This window comes from Zeus faber, assembly GCF_960531495.2.
Source record: "Zeus faber genome assembly, chromosome: 17".
NCBI lineage: Eukaryota > Metazoa > Chordata > Actinopteri > Zeiformes > Zeidae > Zeus > Zeus faber.
Genome location: NC_137204.1, coordinates 28,345,929 through 28,372,311, shown reverse-complemented (window position 1 = coordinate 28,372,311; position 26,383 = coordinate 28,345,929). Strand labels below are relative to the sequence as shown.

The following is a 26,383-nucleotide window of genomic DNA, read 5'->3' as shown; positions in this document are numbered from 1 at the left end:
CTGAGACAGTGACTGACAAAGTGTCCCTTCAACAAGGAAACTCAGTAAAATACAATCCCTGTCAAATAAAAACACACCTTTTATTTGTTGTATTTGGAAGAATACCTTCGCTCGCTCCTGTCAAAGAAAAAAAAGAACCCAGTTTATTTCACAAACCTGCCCAAATTTTATGTTCCCGTCCAATGCCATTTGTTCCAGCCCGATGTGATCAAAAGTAGCCCAAGAGGGAGGAAAATCACCCAACCTGGCAACCCTGGAGGCAGCTATCACACCGAGCTGCAACGGCCTGCTGCAGACCTCCCTCCTGAGACCCCTGGGTCTGTCAGCCAATGGGGTTTGAGAATGACCTCCCTCCTGAGGCCCCTGGGTCTGTCAGCCAATGGGGTTTGAGAATGACCTCCCTCCCGAGGCCCCTGGGTTTGTCAGCCAATGGGGTTTGAGAATGACCTCCCTCCTGAGGCCCCTGGGTCGGTCAGCCAATGGGGTTTGAGAATGACCTCCCTCCCGAGGCCCCTGGGTCGGTCAGCCAATGGGGTTTGAGAATAACCTCCCTCCCGAGGCCCCTGGGTCTGTCAGCCAATGGGGTTTGAGAATGACCTCCCTCCCGAGGCCCCTGGGTCTGTCAGCCAATGGGGTTTTAGAATGACCTCCCTCCTGAGGCCCCTGGGTCTGTCAGCCAATTGGGTTTGAGAATGACCTCCCTCCTGAGGCCCCTGGGTCTGTCAGCCAATGGGGTTTGAGAATGACCTCCCTCCTGAGGCCCCTGGGTCTGTCAGCCAATGGGGTTTGAGAATGACCTCCCTCCTGACGCCCTGGGTCTGTCAGCCAATGGGGTTTGAGAATGACCTCCCTCCCGAGGCCCCTGGTTCTCTCAGCCAATGGGGTTTGAGAATGACCTCCCTCCCGAGGCCCCTGGGTCTGTCAGCCAATGGGGTTTGGTTTGGATTGTCGTTCCACTTAAATGTGTTTCGGGACCAATGAGAGTTGAGAAACAATCAATCCAGTTGGTGAATCCTCATCATCTCACATCTACGAGGCCTCGTTTCAAAGTTTGTTCTGCTTCCGTTGCCGTGCTTCCATCTTGTGGGAGACACGGAAGCCAAGCAGCAGCGCCCCAAACCCCTCCCCATGGAAGTAACTTTAGTCTAATACTACTTGATGTCATCAGATATTACAACAACGCTGCAAACGTATTCATATTTGTACCACAATAAAGGCTTTGTTGTTGAAAATGTATTTAGGGCTGCGAGCGCCGGCCTCTTAACTCACTACTATCATTTGCCAGCAGTTGAGGCAGTTTCAGCCCTAATGAAACGCTGATGATTCATCAATAATCCATCATTCTTCAGTGTTGTGTCATGTTGATCAAGCTTCACTCGTTCAAATCATTGTTTTGTCATGAGTGCTGTGAGGACAACATGTAATAACTACACCTGTCCACCAGAGGGAGCGACAACACCTACACCTGTCTATCTGATCTTCTTCTACGTTTACTTTGAAATGTTTTACTGTGTGAGGGACACAGTGCGTCCACTGGACATTGGCTGTTGTCCAGCAATGTTCCCACAGCTATGATGTATTGACTGTTCATGACGCCATTATTCAACCATTTCAACCATGATCCATCCAGCTTTTTAACACCTCGTGAAACGATGGGAGTGGTTTATTTTGCTCACCCTATTTTTCACTCGTTTCAGTTGTATAACCTCATAAAAATGTCAAGTCTTTGATCCAGTTTGTTGTAAAATGAATAAAAATAAATACATAATAATACTGTTTATATATATACACAAACAAGATGAGGCTGATGACGTCAGAAGTAACGTGGCATCATGGGAGTCGTGGTCTTCACCAACCAATAGTGACGGTGCGACCTCCCAGTTGAAGGGGGAATTGAAGCTCCTCTATCGGCTTCATATGTGTGGACGTCTGCCTCTGATACTTTGCTTTTTATTGCAGCTCTTTTAACAATACAATGATACCAATAATGGATACCAGTTGGGTTTCAGCAGATACATACGTCAAGGTACAAATAGGTAAATAAAGGACAAACACATCAACCATAGAAAGAGGGTTTGATCAATAGCAGATCAAATAAAATATGCCAGGGGGCAACATAAATAAAGAGAAAGTGACTTCAGTGAAAACATTCAAATGGCAGCACAGTCTCACAGTTTTAATATATTTTTTTGTATTTTAGTTAGTGTTAATATATAGCTTTATATTATTATAACTTTATATTTCATTCTTGAAAACATGCTAGTGAGGTTTTCCTTTCGCAAATTTACATTTGTGAACACAAAAAATTGCAAAAAATCTGCGATTGATTAGAAAATACTGTGTGTTGATCCTTAAAAGGAAACTAAACATGTATTTTCCAGCAGACGCTTAAAGTTACAGATAATATTATCCGAGATAAATGTGCAAATATCCTGCCACAGATGAGGGCTATACATCCATTTCAGTCTCAGTTTGGGAATCACAGAAGGCCTGGCTCTGATAGCAGCCAGTGCCTCCCAGGCCACTGACCTCAGCACACGTCATGATGTCGCTACAGAGAGGACACATCGGTAGTGACCACATCTACTGACAGATGATGCCTTGTTGAGGATGGCATCAGAACATCAACATGTGTCAACATGAGTAGGTGACACTCAACGTTCCCCTCATCTTTTTATTGATTTATTTACATTTAAAAAACACAACCTTCATTTCAGTCACAGTGAATTAGAAAACAAACATCAGAGCAGTAAACGTTCCCCGAATTAAAGTTCCTACTGAACATGTAGGTACCTTCTAGTACCAAGAGTCACCACTAGGTGTCCCCAACATTTCCTTTACAAAGAGCATTGTTTTCATTTGTCCGTTAAAAGTCAGATGGGCACCAGCAAATTAGAAAGATTGAAACAGCGAATACAGCAGCAGTGACAATCATATTTTTTATTTTTAATTTTCGACACAATAGACTTCAAATTGAAGTGAAGATTGATTAATCAATAATAAATAGATTTAGCGATAACAAACTTCAATAAAATGAATGTATAACAACAACAAAAAAAATAATATATATACTGTAAGGTACTGTCATGTTGGGATTACACCAAATATTTGGACAAAGCAGACAAACATTAAAGGGGCAATAGACAACTTTTCAACTCTACCCCAGTGTTTCCAAGGGGTATTTTTTATTGTGCTGCTGTCACAAAGACAGCCGCATCGCTTTACGTTTTCCTCAGAGCGCTGCGTGGAAATGATCGACAGCGCTTTGGAAATAAAAGAAGTGTCACAATTTGATTTACTTTGGTTGAACAATCATAGACATATATACACAGACGCTGCATTGACGGCTTCAGACCGTCGGTGGGATGCGTCACTAGACACTAGACCCACCGCAGCTAAACCCGCTACTTTGTGCATTTCTAAAATCGCCAGGAACCGCCAGAGTCAAGTAAGTTGAAAAAACCTTTGTAGAAGGAAAATTAGATTTTTCCAGATTTGTGTTCCTTTGTGTTTTTTTTTTAGTTTTTTTAATCTCTCAACGTATTTTTCAAAACCGAGTTTCATTTATAAATAGTCGAAAAAAGTTTCACCATGTAGTTAAATATTATTATATGGGGAAACACAGTTCACTTACCGAGACGTTGAACAGCGCTGAACAGCGTCGATCGATTTTTTCCTTTAAAGCTACGGTCCAGGTGAAGATTATTCCTCCATATGCCATGTGATGTGAAGTCACAATGTGAAACCGTTTTGATAGAGTTCAGCCTTAAATTCGTACTACTTTAACACACACCTGGATCCATCGTTGTGAAAGGGTGAAACCATCTAAGAAGAAAAGCTGACGTCACTTCCTAAAAGAGATGGTTGAAGCGCAGGACGAGGATTCTTCGATTCTTCTGACCAGTGCGATAGATCCAAGTCAGTGTAAGCAGCGCGGACTGGTCTTCGTTTTCTGCGATGATAGTCAGTTCTCCGACAGCGACGCAGAGAACGACAGCGATGCTGGATCTGATACCGGTGTAATCCCGGACTTGGAGAACATTTCAAACAGCAGATTTCAACCTGAATGTGACAATTAAAAACAAAATTTTTTCAAGAACCACTGGAGGAGACTGACGAAGACTGACTGGAGGACACGCCCGTTGTTGTTAGAACGGAAGAAGTTGATGATGTGATGAAGTCCGTTGAGGTTTGTGAGGCATTGTGTGAGGAACAAGTAGCATTGCATTAGATTCTCAAGTTTACTTGCAAATGCAGCCAGGGGCGAAAAGAAACTGGCAGGCTTGACCAGGAATCATGTACAGAGAAACTGAATCCTGATTTAATCTATAGATCACGTTACATGACAGCAGCCTTAACAAAGCAGGAAACAGACATGTTTATCATGGGACAGCTATTCTGCAGTGGGAGACACAGTGAAATGACTTCAGACAACAAGAAAACACCAACCAAAAGAAAGAGGGAGTGGACCCAGTACTCGGTGGATGGTGTACAAATCTGCAGAGGTGTTACCTGTCTGCTCCTTGAGGATTCACTGCGCGATGCGGTCGATGGTTCCCAGCTTTTGGTTGAACATGTCGAGGTAATCTCCCATGATGCAATACTCTGCCGGCCGCGCCCGCAGCTTGTAGCCGCCGGCGACCTGCTTCACCGACTCTCCCACCTTAGTCAGCAGGGCCAGACCCTGGCGCTTGTTCAGGTCCTGGGGAGGAAGAAAACACACACATCTTACATTTACAAAAGACTAGAGTTAAATATTAGAGAAGTCATACTGGGACATTTTTTTACTCATATCGCACAGTCATCATTTATTGAAACTAGAAAACTGTGAACGATGATCAGACGCCTTTTTCATTTCATGAAAGTACTGATGTATTGTCCGTCCTGCGTGAGTAGTACCAGCAGTACCAGGTGGCGATGCCTGTTACGGCCCTTGCCCTTATTGACGCCTAAGACACATACAGATGAATGTCAAATAATGGATGGAATTGACATTGCATTATGCCTTTAAATCAACAAAATAAACCATGAAACTACATCTACCGTTGTCGAGATATTCATGAAAATTGTGGATCCCCTCCAGAGTAGAGTAGAGTAGAGGTAGAGCAGAGGCAGAGTAGGTATGTAAAATGTGTTAGTAGTTCAGGAGCAGTATTTACATCATCCCTTACCTTGGCAGTGAGGAAGGTATTGAGGTGGGGGGAGAAGGAGAGCACAGGGTGGTCCGCCACCCGCTTCAGGAACTTGTCCAGGGCTTTCGTCCTCATCTCCACAAACTCTTCTGAAAAACGATCCACCACTCCCTTCATCACAAACTTCTCTGGCAGCGGCGGGAGAGAGAGGAGCAGGAGATGGAGAGTCCAGTCACTAAATGTGCCTTAAACAACTGCAACTGTCATTCCTACCTTTAGCAAAGATGTTACATCCACGTTGAAAATAAATGCATTTCAAAAAGAATAAAATCTTCGAATAAGAAGTACTTTCTTCGATACCAACTATTGCCTAAAACTAGGGCTGTACCCGACTCAGAGTTTTGTCAGTCGAATCGAATTCAGGTGTTTAATGCCAATATTCGACTATTGGGCCGGGGCTACAACATTAAAGAACGTAGTATTTATAAGCTCCATACATTACCGGTACTGTTAACGGTGTTGGAGGAATAAATGGAGGAAGGGGGCGGGGCCGACTCCCCTCAAATTAAAAAACTCAAATTGTGTCATAAATCGCACGCGACAAAGTGAACGTGGCTTGGAGTCTGCGGAGTCACATTTCACTTATGACGGGAGGAGAGGAGGGAGGGTTGTACAAGACCTTAGATCAGGTCTAGATCAGGACCTGTCTCCCTCCCTCCGTGCATAACGGGGACACCAGGCCCGCACCATGTGGTAACACCGGTGTTGTCAGTGACTTTATCAACCGGTGGGAAAAATGCCTCAGTGTGGCATCCCGATACCGGATCAATAAGCAGTATCGGTAAGAGTAGTAGAACTGTTAAAACCATAACGATACCCATCCCTACTCACGCCCCGTTACTCCAAATGAAACAACTAAAAAAGAGGAACAGGGCGCACGGAGAGGGTGACCTGCTGGGATGAGGGTCATGTGACCTACTGGGATGAGGTGTGTGGGCTGGCTGTCCTCCAGTTTGCTCCTCAGTCAAAGTCCTGTTAGCGCCGCAGTATTCTGGCAGGTCGAACGCCATCCGAGTGATCTGCAAAAAAAAAACACACACACACACACACACACACACACACCTCTGTGTGAACAGGTTGCAATTTTCTTGGCCCAATCTGAGTCTGAGCGGCCGATTCTGATTTTGTTTCAGTTGTATGTTGATAATAAAACATTGACTATTAAATAACTTGTGCACCGTCGTCCCATCATTTTGAGTTCATATCATGGATCATTTGGTGTCATTGGGTCGATCTGCTGTACATCAACGACAGACACATGGAGTGATGTGATGACGCTCACGTGACAGGACAGCTGCACATACGGAGCCATGCAATTTGATAGATATTATACTAATATACTGTCGCAATAATATATATGATACTGTTCATTATTCACTGTGGAACAATAATACAACATGAAACTGTCCCCTAGTTACAGTAAAATACAACATGGAACTGTCACCAAGTTTCAGTAGAATACAACCTGTAAGTCATTGAGGTTTAGTAGAACACAACCTAAAACTAACATGGAAATGTCCAGTTCAACCTTCAAATCAAAGTCTCTTTCACTTCAAGTGCAAATATACATTTCTACTGTATTGATGTGGTACTTGCCATTCCAAAATAAAGTCGTCATAATAAATGTGCGACTCTTGTCACTGTACTTCACTGGAAGTCCTCCTTCACTCAGCGCGCATGAAACCAACTGAATCAAATGGAACGACTGCTTTTACTGAGTGACTGGTCAAGAAGCGAGTGTCAAAAAGGAGTGGAACCTTTGCACCATGAAGCAGCAGAGCAGACGCTGCTGTAGTGACACTGATACAAACACAGTTGACTTGGGCCATCGTGCAAAATTCCAACCCGCGAGCGCCGGGGCAGCGGTATCTGTATCTACAAACAGCCTATCCCATAAACATAACTCTATTCCCTTTACTTCTATTGTAGCCCCACTCTGTATCAACTTTTTGAGTCTTATTTTAATTTAATTTAATTTTATATTATTCTATTCACTAACTGTATTCGGCTTTAGGAATCAGTTAGTTCAGTGAGTTGCTAGGTAGTTGTTTCTTAGCTGTTATGTTCGGTTTAGTAACAATTTTACATAATCTCTGGGTGTGTTCAGTAACATTTCACTGCATATATGTATGAACGTATGTATATGTACGTGACCAATAAACCTCTTGAATCTTCAATCTGGCATTAAAACGGACCATTTTGATTGTCCAGTGGGATCAGGGTTCAGTGTGAATCAGGGTTTTTGGGACACGGTAACGGTATAGTTTCAGTATCGTTATATTTAAGGAAAATCTTTCAAAAAAAGTTCAAAGTTCAAAGGTGTAAAACATTTTTGACAGGAGTCCTCCATAAATAACTAGTGTAACACTGTAAATAACTAGTGTAACACTGTGGGTATGACTGTGGGGGTTAGGGTTCATTGGTGGTTGTTATAATTTGCATGAGTTCATCAGATTGGAGGGAAACGTCCAGGATAATGGATAATTCAAGTATTAATTTCCATCAGTTATATATAATAAATATTTTAAAAACGTTTATCAATAATAAATAAACTAAAGCACTACCATTGTTGTTTTTGTGCTGAACAGTCATGAACAGTGTTGGGAGAGAAGACGACAGCCTTCACGAGGCCTCTCCTGTGAGTAGTGAGAAGTGGTGCAAGACCAACTCACAAAACTAATGTCGCCAAATAATCATCGAGCTGGCAGACCAAGGTACAAGCCAAGGCCAAAACCAAGGCAGAGAACATCCTCTTTAGGACGGGCGGACACCCCCACCGTCGAAAACCAAGGTCTGTTGGTGGTCCAACTCAATGTCGAGGGCCTAACCATCGCCAAACTCGAAGTCATCAGGCATCTGGCCGATTCCAACAAAGTGGCAGCGGTCCTCCTGCAAGAGACACACTGGGTGTCAGATGAAAACCTCAAGCTTCCTGGGTTCTCCCTCGCTGGATCCATCCACAGCAAGAAGCATGGAATGGCAACCTTCGTCCGAGATGGTTTGAGCTGGGCAGCCACAAGCCAATCTCCACCTGGCTGCAACATCGAGTGGCTGGTCACAAAAATCCAAGAAACATCTGTCATGAACGTATATAAGCCCCCACCAACAGCGCTGACTGCATCATCACTTCCATCCGTGACTGCTCCTGCCATCTATGCAGGTGACTTCAACTGCCAACATACGGATTGGGGTTACCAACACACATCACAGGATGGAGAAGCACTGAGTGAGTGGGCCTCTAACATTGAGGCACAACTGCTGTACGACCCAAAGGAGCCCCCAAGCTTCTGCTCTGCACGTTGGAACTCTTACATCAACCCAGATCTGGCCTTCGTCATATGCCACAGTAACGACCTGAAACCGGAGAGACGTGTCTTGGACAGGTTCCCTCGCTCACACCACCGGCCATCCATCATCAAAGTACCATCCCTAGTACAGCCGGTAGCTGGCAAACCGGTCAGGAGATGGAACTTCAGGAAGGTGAACTGGCAGTTGTTTACGGTGGAAACAGAAAGAAGAACTGCTGGTCTCATGGACCCAGAAGCAGAAGATGTGGATGCTGCATACAGTGCCTACTGTGAAGTCCTCCTAAGGGCAGCAAAGCACAACATCCCACGTGGCTACAATAAAAACTATATCCCGGGCTGGGATGAGGAGTGCAGTTGCCTGCTGCGCCAACACCAGCAGGCGAGCTCCAGGGAAGAAATGGACGCAACAGCAGCAGCCCTACTGCAGAAGCTGGATGACACCCCAAGGGCTAGGTGGACGGAAGTAGCGGAATCCATTGACTTCACCCACTCCAGCCGGAAGGCGTGGCAGACCATCAACTTGCTCTCAGGGAGAAAAACAACACCTCGTAGGTGTCCAGTGACTGCAGATGCTATTGCTTCCCAGCTCCTGCAAAATGGTCGCTTCCCTGATGCGGACAAAAACCTACCTCACACGACTGACATCGTGTGAGGTATCATCCCTCGCCAGAGCAGCCAGCGCTGATGCTAATTTCTCAGGAGACTTCACAGCAGCCGAGCTAAAGGCAGCAATCAAAAAACTGAAGCTGGGCAAATCACCAGGTCGAGACAATATCCATCCAGAGTTTGTCATGCACCAAAGAGAAAGAACATCTCAATGGCTACGCACATTCTTCTAATCATGCTTCCAGAGGTCCAAGTTCCCAAAGACCTGGCGCCGTGCTTCCGTCATAGCCAAAGCTAGCCAAGGCCATGCACTGAGCTAACTTAGTTAGCTTGAGATGCTGGAAGGTGTATTTCCCTAACTTGACAGGAGCTAGGCTAGCCCATCCCCTCTGCGTCCATGCATTGAGCGAAGCTGGTTAGCATGAGATACTGGAAGGTGTATTTCCCTAACTTGACAGGAGCTAGGCTAGCCGATCCCCTCTGCGGCCATGCATTGAGCTAAGCTAGTTAGCATGAGATACTGGAAGGTGTATTTCCCTAACTTGACAGGAGCTAGGCTAGCCCATCCCCTCTCATCTATCTCAGTACTGGTCGTTCAGGGATGAATCTGGTGTTGACCTTCTCTTCTGATTCTGGGTGAGATGGATGGACCAAAAGTGAATTCCTCTCAAACTTGACGTGTACATATACTGTGGTATCCTATTGTGTAAACTTCATTTTGGGGATTTCTATTTTTAAAAAGTTTAATAGAAAGCTCAAGATTCTTGGGGGGGAATTATGATTTTGTAAATATTTATAATTAATGAAATCAACGTCTTTCAAATGAATCCACACAATTACACTTAAAGTTTTCAAAACATAAAAACAGAATAAAGTATAATGTAACAAAGATAAATACATGTTTTGGTGTATTATTAGTAAATTGGCTGCACGCTGTTCTTCCCTGAATCCTTTCACTCTCAGACTCAGCGTGAAGCACTAAACGAGCCCCAAAAGCCCAAACTCCACCTCGGTGGAGGCTCTGTAGGCGATGTAGGTCTCCATGGTGGAGATGTGCTTCTCAGGGTCGTCCACGGTGACCGACGGGCGGTGCGTTTCCGTGGCGACGTAGAGGTCGAGGGCGTCGCCGTCCGCCTCGTCGTCAAGCTGCAGCCGCTTGACAGCGACGACGCCGACGGTGAGTCCCCAATCATGCCAGACGGACGCCGTTACCGTGACGACGATGACGCCTCTTTCTACGTCGATGGAAGCCTTGTGACCGCAACACACACACAAATACATACACACACACATGTTTACATACACACACAAGCATGTATATACATACATGGCACGTCGAGCTCTAGTGCTGAGGTTGCTGTGTAGTGTATCACTGCTCGTATTGTAATATTGCAACTTGGACTACTGGATTGACTCTGTACATTTCACTGCTATTTGCTGATCTGCCAACAAGCTTGTGTTCCAGACACACCCCCTATTCAGGTAAGTCCTCTCTTATGTGGGCGTGCTCTTAGCCAGGTGCAACCCTAATCACACGAGCAGCTGTATTCTATCACCTATTTATGGTCCTGCCCTTGAAGCGTTAGCTTCAAGCGTTGGCCCAATTTTAGTCGCTCTCGTGTGAAGACGCTCTGTGTAAAGACGCACGTCTACCTCTGCACGTCAAATAGAAGTGCATTACTGACTAAATCTGTTTTATTGTTGTCGTTTGTTGTTGTCCCTTGCTGTTGTTTTTCTTGTTATTATTTCTGGTTCAGTCTTATTTGGCACTTACTTTGTCCTAGCTGGTTTCAGGGTAGTACCGGCATATCTGCTGCTAACTGCTCAGCCATCAGCAAGGGTGTGAGCCAAGCAACTCCCTCTAATCAGTAAACCCTTTGTCTAACTTTCTGGGCGTGTCCTCCTTCCGCTGGACAGGGATAAATACCCTGCACTACAAACTAACTCTGAGTCGAGCTCTAGTGCTGAGGTTGCTGTGTAGTGTATCACTGCTCGTATTGTAATATTGCAACTTGGACTACTGGATTGACTCTGTACATTTCACTGCTATTTGCTGATCTGCCAACAAGCTTGTGTTCCAGACACACCCCCTATTCAGGTAAGTCCTCTCTTATGTGGGCGTGCTCTTAGCCAGGTGCAACCCTAATCACACGAGCAGCTGTATTCTATCACCTATTTATGGTCCTGCCCTTGAAGCGTTAGCTTCAAGCGTTGGCCCATTTGTAGTCGCTCTCGTGTGAAGACGCTCTGTGTAAAGACGCACGTCTACCTCTGCACGTCAAATAGAAGTGCATTACTGACTAAATCTGTTTTATTGTTGTCGTTTGTTGTTGTCCCTTGCTGTTGTTTTTCTTGTTATTATTGCTGGTTCAGTCTTATTTGGCACTTACTTTGTCCTAGCTGGTTTCAGGGTAGTACCGGCATATCTGCTGCTAACTGCTCAGCCATCAGCAAGGGTGTGAGCCAAGCAACTCCCTCTAATCAGTAAACCCTTTGTCTAACTTTCTGGGCGTGTCCTCCTTCCGCTGGACAGGGATAAATACCCTGCACTACAAACTAACTCTGAGTCGAGCTCTAGTGCTGAGGTTGCTGTGTAGTGTATCACTGCTCGTATTGTAATATTGCAACTTGGACTACTGGATTGACTCTGTACATTTCACTGCTATTTGCTGATCTGCCAACAAGCTTGTGTTCCAGACACACCCCCTATTCAGGTAAGTCCTCTCTTATGTGGGCGTGCTCTTAGCCAGGTGCAACCCTAATCACACGAGCAGCTGAATTCTATCACCTATTTATGGTCCTGCCCTTGAAGCGTTAGCTTCAAGCGTTGGCCCATTTGTAGTCGCTCTGTGTAAAGACGCACGTCTACCTCTGCACGTCAACCGAAGCAAGGACACCGAACAAGGCAAACCTGCCTTCTTTCTCTCACTCCATACAAAATGTGCTACTACCGCATCCCTACAACTTCAAGGTCACCCAGAAAGCGTCGTTATACCATACGCCGATGCAATCCGGGTAACCTCAGGTCCCTGCAGCAAACATCTTCTGCAAAGACCTCCTTCTCTGTTGGCTTGTGGAATTGTCGATCTGCAGTTAACAAGGCAGACTTCATTTCTGGTCATGCCAACCACCTCTCCTTGGAGCTCCTTGCTCTCACTGAGACATGGATTAAACCGGAAGATAGCGCAACCCCGGCTGCACTCTCCACTAACTACTCATTCTCCCACACATCCAGACCATCTGGCCGTGGTGGTGGGACTGGCCTGCTAATTTCCAACACATGGAAATTTAATCCACTGCTGCCTTTAAACAACTTTGCCTCCTTTGAATATCACGCCGTCTTGGTGACTGCTCCGGTGAAAGCCTATGTGGTCGTCATCTACCGTCCACCAGGACAACTAGGTGACTTCCTACATGAGCTTGACACCCTGCTGTCATCAATCCCTGAGCACGAGTGTCCCATGCTCGTCCTCGGAGACATGAACATCCACTTGGACAGTGCGAGCTCGGCTGACTTCCTGTCTTTGGTTCGCTCGTTCGACCTAAGACAGATCCCGACTCCACCGACTCACAAGGCTGGCAAAGAGCTTGATCTCATTCTTGCTCGGAGCTGTACCACCGACAACCTATGGGTCACTCCTCTTCATCTCTCTGACCACTTCTTCATCCACTTCAATGTCCTGCTACCAAAACAACCCCCCACCTCCCCACCCATGGTTACTATCCGCAGCAATCTCCGCAACTTGTCTCCCACCCACTTCTCCTCTGTGCTCTCCTCTTCTCTTCCACCCCACGGCACTTTCTCCTCTCTGCAGGTTAATGATGCCACTGACTCCCTCTGCTCCACCTTGAGCTCATGTCTGGATAGCCTGTGTCCACTATCCACCAGACCTGCTCGTTCAACCCAGTCGCACCCTTGGCTGACTGATACCCTCCGGACAACGCGCACCGACCTCAGAGCAGCCGAGAGGAAATGGCACAAATCCAAAACAACTGAGGATCTTGCTAGCTACCAGACACTGCTGTCCTCCTTCTCCCCCAGCATCACTGCTGCCAAGAAGGCCTTCTTCAACGATAGGATCAACGGTGCCACAGACACACGTAAGTTATTCGCCACCTTCAAGTCTCTGCTTTACCCTCCACCACCTCCCCCAGCTACTAACCTCACTGCCGACTGCCTTGCCTACTTTTTTACTAACAAAGTGGCAGCCATCAGCAGCCAATTCACTAAACAACTTACTCACAACCTGTCTTCTCCAGCCCTAGGCTCATCGTTCCCTGGTTTCACCCCCCTCGCTGAAAGTGAGGTATCTAAACTACTAACATGTAGCCGTCCCACTACCTGTCCGCTAGATCCGATCCCATCCAACCTCCTTCAAGCCATATCACCGACTATCACCCCGGCAATCACTCATGTGATTAATTCTTCCCTAACTTCCGGCACTTTCCCTTCCGCTTTCAAAGCGGCTCGGGTCGCACCACTGCTCAAAAAACCCTCACTCGATCCCAATCAAGTAGGAAACTATCGGCCGGTCTCTCTCCTCCCATTCCTTTCCAAAACCTTAGAGAGGGAGGTTACAGAGTACCTGTCAAGAAACAACCTTCTTGATACACTTCAATCTGGCTTCAAAAGTGGTCACTCCACTGAAACAGCCCTGTTGTCTGTGACAGAGGCCTTAAAAACTGCTAGAGCTGCTGCCAAATCCTCGGTTCTCATTCTGCTAGACTTATCAGCTGCTTTTGACACTGTCAATCATTGCATACTCCTATCCATACTCTCAAGCATGGGCATAATGGGCTGTGCACTTTCCTGGTTCGAATCTTACCTTACTGGGCGCTCGTTCAGTGTGACATGGCGAGGCCAGCTGTCTGTGCCTCACAACCTCACCACAGGGGTGCCCCAAGGCTCGGTGCTAGGACCCCTCCTCTTTGCCATATACACCACCTCACTGGGCCCGATCATCCGCTCACATGGCTTTTCATATCACTGCTATGCGGATGATACTCAACTCTATCTGTCCTTCCCGCCCGACGACCCTACTGTCTCGACGCGGATCTCGGATTGTCTCGCTGACATATCCACATGGATGAAGGATTATCATCTTCAACTAAATCTGGCGAAAACGGAACTGCTGGTCTTCCCGGCCAAACAAGGTATTTATCACAACATTGATATTAAAATCGACTCTCTATCTCTTGTTCCTACCAAGGCTGCAAGGAATCTTGGTGTCATTATTGATGACCAACTGACATTCTCGGACCATGTTGCCGCCGTCTCCCGGTCCTGCCGCTTCGCACTACTCAACATCCGAAAAGTCAGGCCGTACCTGACCCAATATGCCACTCAACTGCTGGTACAAACCTTGGTGATGTCCCGTCTCGACTACTGCAATGCCCTCTTAACAGGCTTGCCGGCCTGTGCGGTGAAGCCACTTCAGATGATACAGAATGCGGCGGCGCGACTGGTGTTCAACCAGCCAAAGAGGGCACATGTCACTCCGCTGCTCATCGAGCTCCACTGGTTACCTGTAGCCGCTTGGTTACCTGTAGCCGCTTGGTTACCTGTAGCCGCCCGCATCAAGTTCAAGTCTCTTATGCTGGCCTACAGAGTGATTGTTGGGAATGCTCCCGCCTACTTAAATGCTCTTGTAAGAGCACATGTTGCCCCCCGGATGCTGCGCTCGTCAAATGAGCGTCGCCTGGCTCTGCCGGCCATACAGCCACGGCAATCCAGGCTATTCTCATTTGTAGTTCCACGTTGGTGGAACGAGCTGCCAAAAATGACCAGAGCGGGGACCTCCCTCTCTGTCTTTAAGAAGCACCTGAAGACCCAGCTCTTCAGTGAGTACCTCCTGTCCTAATCTACAATTACTTTGCACCACCTTGCAGTATTTATTGTTACACCAATGTTGTTACACTAATCTCTGTCGCAATGTAGCTGAATGTTATTCTCCCTTGTAAGTCGCTTTGGATAAAAGCGTCTGCCAAATGACTAAATGTAAATACACATGTATACACACCCACATACAAATACACACACGTACACACACACAGCACTAACATGGTATTTTGTAAAGTAAATACTGACATCACTGCTCCATCAATAACACAACAGATGACTTGGATTCCTCATCAACTGTTTCATCCAATTTATTTTAAAAAGTTGTTTTTAAAGATGTCACATCAAGAAAATGTCACGACCAGAACTGGGAGAGACCCAAACGCACGACACAGGGAGACGGAAGGCAGGCAAAGGATGTTTATTAGCCGGGACGGTGGAGCCGGCCGGGGGGACCCGGTCGGGTAGGGATGGAGCAGGGCAGGGATGATGATGACCAGGAGACGGGGTCCAGGATCCGGGTGGAGAGACGGGGAACCAAGCTGGATGGAGATGGACGGGCAGCCATGGTCGACGAGCGGAGACAGGCAGGTAAACCGGGCTGGCTGGATTTGGAGAGACAGACTTGGTCGACGAGAGGAGACAAGCAGGTAAGGGGAAGACGAGACAACGAGACATAAACTAGGAACTAGGAATATGCACTAGGAACTTGGAAGGGAGCCAATAGCGCTACAACTCGAATTGATCCCAGGTGTGTGCAATCGGGCTTGAGTAGGGAGCTGCAGATGGGCTGGGAGGCCGTGGGCCTAACAGAAAATTCAAACTTCCACATTCAATAGTTTTCATTATCACACATATTTGAACAAAGTGAGTCTCATGTTCCCATCAAAACATGAAAAGCATTTCTAGAGAGTTATGAAATAACAGTAACATGCAGAAGACTGGACAACAGCAGGTTGACAAACATCAACATGACTCCAACACTTATTTTGACAGTAAAGTTATACACAGATGAAGGAATAATTACTATAAAAACATGTCATGTACATGAATGTACCACAGCATGGAAAGGCAATTACATACAGTGTTTATGAACTATGTGATAAAAACACTGAATATTCAGTTCAGCTTTTAGAGAGAGGATACTACACCTCCTCCACCTATAACAGAGACACTGAGGAACCAGACCACAAAGTAAAACCAGGGTGGAGTGGTTGAGTGAATGTGGTGTAGAAGGTGTGGAGGTGTCTCAGTGTGTCAGAGGAAACTGAGTAGAAGGACAGAGTGCCAGCAGACCAGCCCACATACACTCCTACTCTGTGAGGACCAGAGGACGGAGGGAGATTTATGTCTGTTCTACTGTTATTGTAGCAGACACAGTAACGATCATTATAACAAGACAGAATCCAGGACTTGTCATTAGATCCAAGACAGCAGTCATAGCTCCTTCCTTTCCTTGTGATTCCTCTGTGTGTCATTCCTATATCAACCATTCCTTTCCTCTCTACCTCCCAGTAGCAGCGTCCAGTCAGACCTTCTCTACACAACACCTGTCTCAAGTCGTCAAATCTGTCTGTGTGATCAGGGTATGGCTGCTCCTCTTCAACCAACACCACCTTCCTGTTGTTGTCAGACAGACAGATTCGTCTGTTTGCTGTGTTTGGGTCCAGTGTGAGTTTAACAGCATCTGGTGAAGAACAAGACACAAAACAGCAACAGTTTATAATCTAACATCCCTGTTTGGTTCATTCATTGTAGATTGATCAACAGACAGATTGTCCATGTATCAGCAGTGTGATGAAGACACATGATGTCCACCATCATCTTCATTCTCAGTAGGATGTGAATGGATGGACGTCCCGTACTGCTGTGTGGATGGACTTTCCATCTAAATAGTTGATAAATAGTAATGAATCAAACTAAACAGACACTTACACTTCCTCACTCCTGGTTTCAGCCTCCACGCTCCACCCTGCTCCACCCTGGGAAGAACACAGTCAGAGCAGAACGTTCTCTGAGATCAGGGAAACACGGACATTAAGAAGCTTCCGTATCCATGGTTTCCCATCATGCATCGGTCATATGTGCTGTCTAACAACACAGCACGTTCCCCAGCATCCCAGTATGATTGACCACATGGTTGTGGAGCGTCCTCCTTGTAGAAGAGCTTGTCAGGGAGTGTCAGCTGGTCTCTCCATACCTGAGAGTGTCCAGTCTCCAGCGTGGCTCCTCCAGGCCAGCAGAGAGCAGCCTCACTCCTGCCTCTCCTGGGTGGTTGTAGCTCAGGTCCAGCTCTCTCAGATGGGACGGGTTGGAGCTCAGAGCTGAGGCCAGAGAAGCCACGCCCTCCTGTGTGAGCAGACAGCCTGACAAGCTGCAAACAACATGAAGCACCAGGTGCCAACATCAGGAAGACGGTTGCTGCGGCAACAGACACTGATACATAACACAAGTTCAAGAGATGGAATATTGATGTGACCCAGCCTGCACACACACACACACACACACACACACACACACACACACACACACACACACACACACACACACACACACACGTTAGGAACTTATAATAATTCATCTACAAAGACATGATTGTGAGAATGGACTCATGGTTCTATGATTTGGCTTCAGAACACCTGGATTATGCAGCTTCACATTATGTTGAGTCCTTTGTAGGAGCCAGAAAATAGGTTGTTATGTTCTAACCTACAGATAATGTATTTGACTTGAGAGTAAAAACTAGTAATCAGTCAGATGGTAGTATATTGACAATGTGTATGCATGTACTAATGACACTGTGAGGTGGCTCCCTCTGCAGGCTGCTGGAGGAACTAAGGAACACACCTGAACTCATTTCAGTTCAGGTGTGGCTGCACTGGGAGCAGTGAGCACACACACAAACAGATACTCAGAGCTCCTTGGTTTGAATTATAGACTTATTTTGTTTCACAATCTTGGCTGTGGAATAAAAGCATTGATTACCTTTATTTTGAAACCACTTTGTACATTCACTTCACTGGAGTTGTTTTTGGGTTACAATGAACATGTTGCATGAAGACAAATCCCCCATTCAGTCCCACAGTGGTTATTATAAGAACATTTCATGGGAAATTAACCGTTTAAAATTACCACGACACCTTTGTTTTATTACACTTTCACGTCTCTTCCAATATATTCTCATGTATAATTGGTAGTTTTGACATTGTGTGTTTTGCTGTTCTTAATTCCATGTCTCTCTTCCTCACTCTGCACCTATTGCTCTCCTAGCCATCCTGGAAGGAGGATCCCTCTCTCAAGTCCCTTCTCAAGGTTCCTTTATGTTTGTGTTTGGGATTCTGGGAATTTTTTCCTGATCCTTAATTGAGGGTTGGGGGGGTCGTCATCTAACTGTCCTTTGAATGTGAGGATGTAAAGGTGTGTGAGGCTGTAACTGTGATGGAAGTTGTGACTCTTTGGAACGTTGTTCAATGACATTGTTTGGAAAAAGGCTGTGGTTGAACTGTACGAGCTGTCTAAGAGATATGGAAGAAATAAATAGTTTTACCTGCTATGATTATTATATTTATTGAAGTTATATTTAGAAGAATATTTTTTATATATAATATATATTATTTTAAATAATATTGTGTTACATTTATTTAATAGTGTATATTGACATAGTTATCTACAGTTGTATACAAATCTCAATATGACTGAAATATTGAGGTCAAGGTTGAGTAACACTGACCTGAGAGTGTCCAGTGCACAGTGTGGACTCCCCAGTCCAGCAGAGAGCAGCTTCACTCCTGAATCCTGCAGATCATTGTTGCTCAGGTCCAGCTCTCTCAGACGAGAGGAGTTGGAGCTGAGAACTGAGGCCAGAGCTTCACAGCTTCTCTTTGACAGATTACAGCCACTCAGCCTGCACATCAACATGACACAGATAAATACATAGTTTGATATTAGATATACACAGATATTTACTTCAAATATGTCATCAGATGTCAAACAGTGTACAGTTAATATACGTGTGTTATCTGTGCACCTACAGAGATGTTTTGGAGGCTTTGACCACGGGCAGCAGCCTCAGAAGAGCTTCCTCTGAAGCAGAGTATTTCCTCAGGTCAAACACTTCCAGCTCCTCTTCTGAAGACAGTAAGATGAAGAGCAGAGCTGACCACTGAGCAGGGGAGAGCTTCTCTCTGGAGAGACGTCCTGATCTCAGGTGATGTTGGATCTGCTCCACTAGAGAACGGTCATTCAGCTCATTCAGACAGTGGAACAGGTTGATGCTTCTTTCTGGAGAGAGATTCTCACTGAACTTCTTCTTGATGTAAAGCACTGTTTTCTGATTGGTCACTGAGGTACTTCCTGTCTGTTCCAGCAGGCCTCGTAGGAGCAGCTGATTGGTCTCCAGTGAAAGGCCCAATAGGAAGCGAAGGAACAAGTCCAGGTGTCCATTGACACTCTGCAAGGCCTTGTCCACAGCACTCTGGTAGAGGGATTGTAAGTCAGGTTTATTTTTCTTTCCATGAGAGAACTTTGATGTTGGTTGTGCTTCTGACAGCAGATTGACACCGGTGCTGGTAAACGTCATAAAGACATAAACAGCAGCCAGAAACTCCTGGATGCTCAGATGGACAAAGCAGAACACCTTGTCCTGGTAAAGCCCACACTCCTCTTTAAAGATCTGGGTGAAGACTCCTGAGTACACTGAGGCTGCTCTGACATCAATGCCACACTCTGCCAGGTCTGCTTCATAGAAGATCAGGTTTCCTTTCTCCAGCTGCTCAAAGGCCAGTTTTCCCAAGGACAGAATGATCTTCTTGCTCTCTGTATTCCAGCGTGGATCTGTCCCAGATCCTCCACGATACTTGACGTTCCCCTGTATGGACTGAACCAGCAGGAAGTGGATGTACATCTCAGTCAGGGTCTTGGGCATCTCTCCTCTCTGGGCTGTTGTCAGGACGTGATCCAGAACTGTAGCAGTGATCCAACAGAAGACTGGGATGTGACACATGATGTGGAGGCTGCGTGATGCCTTGATGTTTGAGATGATGGTGTCAGCCTGCTCCTCCTCTCTGAATCTCTTCCTGAAGTATTCCTCCTTCTGTGGGTCGCTGAAGCCTCTCACTTCTGTCACCATGTCCACACACTCAGGAGGGATCTGATTGGCCGCTGCAGGTCGTGTGGTTATCCAGAGGCGAGCGGAGGGAAGCAGGTTGCCCCGGATGAGGTTTGTCAGCAGAACGTCCACTGAGGTGGACGCTGTGACATCAGTCCACATCTCATTGTTCTGGAAGTCCAGAGGAAGTCGACACTCATCCAGACCGTCCAAGATGAACACAACTTGGAAGTTGTCGTAGCTGCAGATTCCTGATTCTTTGGTTTCAAGAAAGAAGTGATGAACAAGTTCCACCAAACTGAACTGTTTCCCTTTCAGCAAGTTCAGCTCTCTGAAGGTGAATGGAAATGTGAAGTGTATGTCCTGGTTGGCGTTGTCTTCAGCCCAGTCCAGAGTGAACTTGTGTGTTAACACTGTTTTACCAATGCCGGCCACGCCCGTTGTCATCAGTGTTCTGATTGGTTGATCTTGTCCAGGTAAGGGTTTAAAGATGTCTTGACATTTGATGACTGTTTCTTCTGTCACTGTTTTCCTGGAAGCTGCTTCAATCAGTCTGACCTCATGTTCCTGGTTGACCTCCTCACCCCCTCCCTCTGTGATGTAGAGCTCTGTGTACATCTGCTTCAGAAGTGTTGCTTGTCCTGCTTTAGCGATTCCCTCAAACAAACACTGGAACTTCTCCTTCAGATGAGACTTCAGTTGACGTCGGCAGACAGGAGCAAGAATTACTGAATGAACAAACAACAGAGAACATCAATGAGTAGATGTTAAGGTCAATGAGGATCATGTCAATATTTCCTGCTCAACGTGTACAACTCACAAACCCATGTTGTGTATTTAGCTCATCACAGTTGGAACAAGCAGACTGACTGACTGGATGTGTGTGATGTGGAGGTTAACTGTGCAGCTGCTTATAAATCTGCAGTTTTACTCATATGAACATGTTCCACCATGACAACCAACATGTAGCTTTACTGGCTTATTAGTAGCACACCATTCTACTCTGATACCGAGGTGTAGAAATATCCCATTAAAAAGGTACTAGTACTACTATAAATCTCCCATTAAAATGGAACTACTAGCAGTCTCAAAATGTAAACACCTTATTTGTTGCTTCGGTTTTGATTATATATTATTCCACGTGAAACAACATGAAAGTCCGAGTTTCTAGACTCAGTCATAGAGTGATTCCCAGCCCCTATACTGTCTCCTTACTCCCCACTGTCTCCTAGCAAATGTGTCCTCGCGACTGTGTCCTTACTCCCCACTGACTCCTAGCGACTGTCTCCTTGCAACCGTCTCCTAGCGACTGTGTCTTGCGACTGTGTCCTTGCTCCCCACTGTCTCCTAGCGACTGTCTCCTTGCAACTGTCTCCTAGCGACTGTATCCTCGTGACTGTATCCTAGCGACTGTCACCTTACTCCCCGACTGTCTACTCGCGACTGTCTCCTAGCGACTGTCTCCTAGCGACTAGCTCCTAGCAACAGTCTCCTAGCGACTGTCTCCTTACTCGCCCACTATGTCATAGCAACGGTCTCCGAGAGACTGTCTCGTAGCGACTGTCTTCTAGCGACCGTCTCCTAGCGACTGTCTCCTAGCGACCGTCTCCTAGCGATTGTCGCCTTACTCCCCTACTGTCTCTGAGGGTCTGTCTCCTAGCCACAGTCTCCTAACGACTGTGTCCTAGCGACTGTCTACCAGTGATTGTCTCTTTACTCCCCCACTGTCTGCTAGCGACCATCTCCTAGTGACCGTCTCCCAGCGACCGTCTCTCAGCGACTGTCTCCTAGCGACCATCTTCCAGCGACCGTCTCCTAGCGACCGTCTCCTGGATGTATCTCTGAACTCTACATGTAGAGCTCTCATTTTCTTCTCAGAAACAGTTGTACTAATCAAGCAGAGAACCAGAGTGGAATGTTCCTTTAAATGTGTGAAGCACAGTCTCTTACTGCTCTGCAGAGAGTCAGCCACATCCTCCTGCTTCATCCTCCTCAGGAAGTGCAGTGTGATGTTCACAACTCCCTCTCTGGCGCTCCTCCTCTGCTCCTCTTCCTCAGCGTCCACCTCATCATCCTCTTCCTCCCTCTGCCTCTCTGAGCATCGTGGCTCATCTGGACTCAGAACCTTCCGGAGCCTCTTCAGCTCCTCCTTCACAAAGGTGACCATGTTGTCCTCCAGCAGCTGGAACAGAAGAACATCAGTGAGAACTTTACTGTCCTGGATTCACATCCCACTGGTGTGAAGAGGAAGCATGGAGACCATCAGCACCACAACACATGCTGCTTCATGTCATTTGGAGCTTGTTGGACATTTACACACCAGGAATAAGGAGTCCAGGTCTGTTTGATGCTGCTGTCCAGACGGAGCACTGGTGACCTCTGACCTCTGCTGGTCTCTGTGGAGAACACACACACACACACACACACACACACACACACACACACACACACACACACACACACACACAGAGTTAGAGGTGGTGTCTTGTAGTAAAAACACTCTTGGATGTGACAGAGTTTGAAGGTTCTGATGGGACTGAACAAGGAGCCGGGACTTTGACTCACAGAGCGACCCACCACACGAGTACTGTTCCCAAATACATATTCACACTCCACCTCCTTAGATACGGTGCTATGCTTGGCTGTTCTCACCTTTCTTTTCCTCTCCATTTCACTGTGGTTCACAATCAACACAGTTGTTTGCTCAGTTGCACTCCCATCAATGAAAACAAGGCGGTATTCACCAATCGTGTTCTTCAAAACTGACGGACAAGTTCAAGTTTGGAGGGGTCACTGGTGCAGCCCCAGCCACACCTTTTTATTTGACACATTTGGATCGTTCCACACAAATAGAGATATATTTAGAGACAGAATTCAACATTTTAACAAATGGAAATATACCATAATAAGTACAAGACATTAATACAACTAAAACTACAATTCATCATAAAAAAGCAACAGACGGGATGAGTCATTTTAAAGGACATGTCCCACAATGCATCAGGACAGGTTGCCATGGTTGCAGCAGTTGATATCAATATCCAATATCACTGGAAGCTTGAATTCAGTGCACTATACCTTCTTTTAAAGTTGAAGTAGTCATTTCTATATTTTATACCTACCTACATTTTTTTGTATGTGACAAATAAAAAATCTTGAATCTCTTGAATATATGGATGTACACAACCATTTAAAAAGTGCCAACAAAAGCCCTCCCTGTCACTGACGTTGTGCTTTAACGCTGGTTCTGAACAATTCATTTGCTCCTGACTTGTTCCCTCTGCTCAGTAGAGAATGATAACAACCATCTCCTCTGTTTCCATCTTCTGTTTCAAAGTCCTACCTCTTCTCCCTGGAGGGGCAGCCATCTTTGAAGAGAATAGGAACACCCATAGACCGGTCACTCTTCATGGAGACACAGCTGGGTTCAGGACAGTCTGCTCTCTCCTGATGGAATCTACCAGATGAACAATAAGCAGCATCTGGACGTTAGGATTTGAGGATGTTTAGCTGTTTTATTTGATCAACTATTTGGTAAATCCTCACCTCTGCTCCGTACACTGATCTCCATCTTTAAACCTTAAAGGTGGAGCCATAGAGCGGTCACTCTTGAAGGAGACCCCACTGGGGGCAGGAGCCTCTGGACTCTCCTGCTGCTCTGGGCTTCAACACAACACACACAGAGCTTTTCCTCAGACTCATGAAGGTGCAGTGACATCACTGCTGAGCTCTGGGATGGACAACAGTCCCAGACGCTCAGAGATCCTCATCCTACCTCTTAGCTTTGCTCGGGCCGCCATGTTCCCCAGACAGAGTTGTTTTAGAGGTGGGACGCCCCTCCTCTCTCTCCTCACACACATTCATGGTAGACTGCAGACCTTTAAATTCAGATGATGTCATGATGATGTCACAGTGTTTCGGCCCGCGGGCCAAACAGGTTGGGCAACAAGATTTAAACAGAAAGAGTTTACAACAAGCTCTGCATGTCACTCATCACAACACACGTTGCACTTCAAACCAATAACAACAACACCTGCATCTCTCAGTCATCAGAACAAGCTCTGTATTTCTACCCAATCAGATGCAGCGAACAGCACCTTTCACTGATCACATTGAATGAGGGATGAATGTTGATCATCACTCCTCCAGTTTCACAGCATTGAACTCAAACTGGAAGGATTTACAGTCTCCAAGAAGTCACCGTTCATCCATTGTGTCCAAACAGAAACACACTTTTCTTGACCTTGGCTCATGTGACCATGTGGTGGTCTCTCTCTCCCGCTCCATGAAGTGGCTCCGTCTCTCTCTCGCTGGTCTATCATCTCTGCTTTGAGATTCTCTGGCTTGTGTTGATGTTTCTTTTTTCTCAAACGTTCCATTCTATTCTCTACAAGTTAGAAAGGAATGACTTCCTGCAACACCACATTGTCTTCCATTTCCCCTAAATCTCACCCCTTCCAGTAAGACAGGCAGATAGACAGGTATATCTTAGGTGAGGCATAAGCAGTAAGGCAGGTATGTAAGCAGTAAGACAGGTACATGTATTTCTCCATATAAAGCTTGAAACTAAGCTCCTTCCCTTCTCCGACCTGGTGTTCTACATGAAGCGGATGCAGATCAAATGTTTTTCAGTCCAACCTGTGGAAGCTCTTCAAATAGAAGGTAAATGATCAACAAGAACCAACGTCACATTCTAGCTTTCTTCAAAAATACATGAGCTCATACAAATATGGTGTCGGGAGCTGTGTTCCTACCTGTGTTCCTTCATACGTCCACTGTTCCCTGGTGGCTTCCAGTCCCTTCAATCCACTGAGACATTTGACCTTCTTCATGTGTGGAGAGAAGACGCTGCTGTTCCTCCACAGTCGGTCCTGGCTGCTTGTGTTCATTTGTTCCTCCTCAGTAAAACTTTCCTTCTCAAGCGTCGTCACATGAGTGTGAAGTCAAACCGGTCCAACCTGGAACCGGGAACCAACTCCCACATCAGCGAGTGCAGACGGACCGAGCGGCAGGTGGAGATCTGGCTCCACCTCTAAAGCTCAGTGAGCAGGTACGACGAGACACACCCACACTCAGACACACACACACACATACACACACACACACACACAAACACACACACGCACACACACACACACACACACACACAGACTTATTCACAAACACACACTTGCACCCCAACACAGACACACACACACACACACACACACACTCACACACACACACACACTCACACACACACTCACACAAACACAGACACACACACACACACACACACACAGACACACACACACACAGACACACACACACACAGACACACACACACACACACACACACACACACACACACACACAGACACACACACACACACACACACACACACACACACACACACACACACACAGACACACACACACACAGACACACACACACACAGACACACTCAGACACACACACACACACACACACACACTCAGACACACACACACACACACACTCAGACACACACACACACACACACACACTCAGACACACACACACACACACACACTCAGACACACACACACACACACACACACACACACACACACACACACACACACTCAGACACACACACACTCAGACACACACACACACACATTCAAATAAATATATATATATATATCAAATATAAACAAAGAGTAAACCTTACTGCCTGATCATAATTCCACTCATTTGTTTCCTTGTCATTGTACATAGATCTATGTTCTACAAGATATGAAGGAAGTTCAATCTTTCTTCATCAGCTCAAGGACCATTCAAGGGTTGTACTCCTCAGGTTTTGGAACAAAGTTCAAACCCAGAGTTTATTGCATGTGTGGAAGGACGTGACCTTGTGGTTGTGCTTGAATCATGGTGCTGGCAGGACACAGACACCCACCGTCCCCCAGGATACGCAGAAACCTTACAGCCATCCCTCAAGCAGAGAAACACCACACACGGAGAGACTCGGGTGGGGTTATTGTACGGTGCAAAGAGGATGAGTCAAGCCAATTAAAACCAATCAAAACAGCAGCAACACATATGTGGCTTCAATTCAACACAACCACATCACATGTGATGAGGCTTTATATATATGTGCAGCCTACACCCCCCCCCCAGGAACCTCCCTATTTGAACAAAAACCTTTTTGACCTTCTCCAAGCAGAGATCAACCACCACCACCCAGGGTGGTGTTCTGCTGATGGGTGCTCTGGGCTGCCTGTGCGGGCACCCTGCCTTCTTGTGCCCTACGTCCCCACACTCAAAGCACTTCCTGTTTCCAGAGCGGGTGTTAAGCGTGTAGTAGCC

The 26,383-nt window shown here is 46.2% G+C and overlaps 2 protein-coding genes across 2 annotated transcripts; both read right to left on the bottom strand.

The window, feature by feature from the left end:
• Positions 1–4,531: 4,531 nt before the first annotated feature.
• LOC307243070 (sorting nexin-30-like) lies at positions 4,532–15,918 on the bottom strand (the record flags this gene model as incomplete). Its single annotated transcript, XM_080017720.1, has 5 exons — positions 4,532–4,702; positions 5,172–5,330; positions 6,112–6,151; positions 10,110–10,357; positions 15,877–15,918. 5 exons carry the CDS (start codon positions 15,916–15,918, stop codon positions 4,532–4,534), a joined length of 660 nt encoding a protein of 219 aa, XP_079873846.1.
• Positions 15,549–23,664, bottom strand: LOC307243478 (protein NLRC3-like). The gene is made up of 9 exons (XM_080018303.1): positions 23,599–23,664; positions 23,396–23,509; positions 22,373–22,448; positions 22,003–22,234; positions 18,977–20,780; positions 18,676–18,849; positions 17,146–17,319; positions 16,881–16,927; positions 15,549–16,632 (listed from the first exon to the last, which is right to left on the bottom strand). Exons 1-9 carry the CDS (start codon positions 23,646–23,648, stop codon positions 16,106–16,108), a joined length of 3,198 nt encoding a protein of 1,065 aa, XP_079874429.1. The 5' UTR covers positions 23,649–23,664; the 3' UTR covers positions 15,549–16,105.
• Between the last annotated feature and the right edge of the window lie 2,719 nt (positions 23,665–26,383).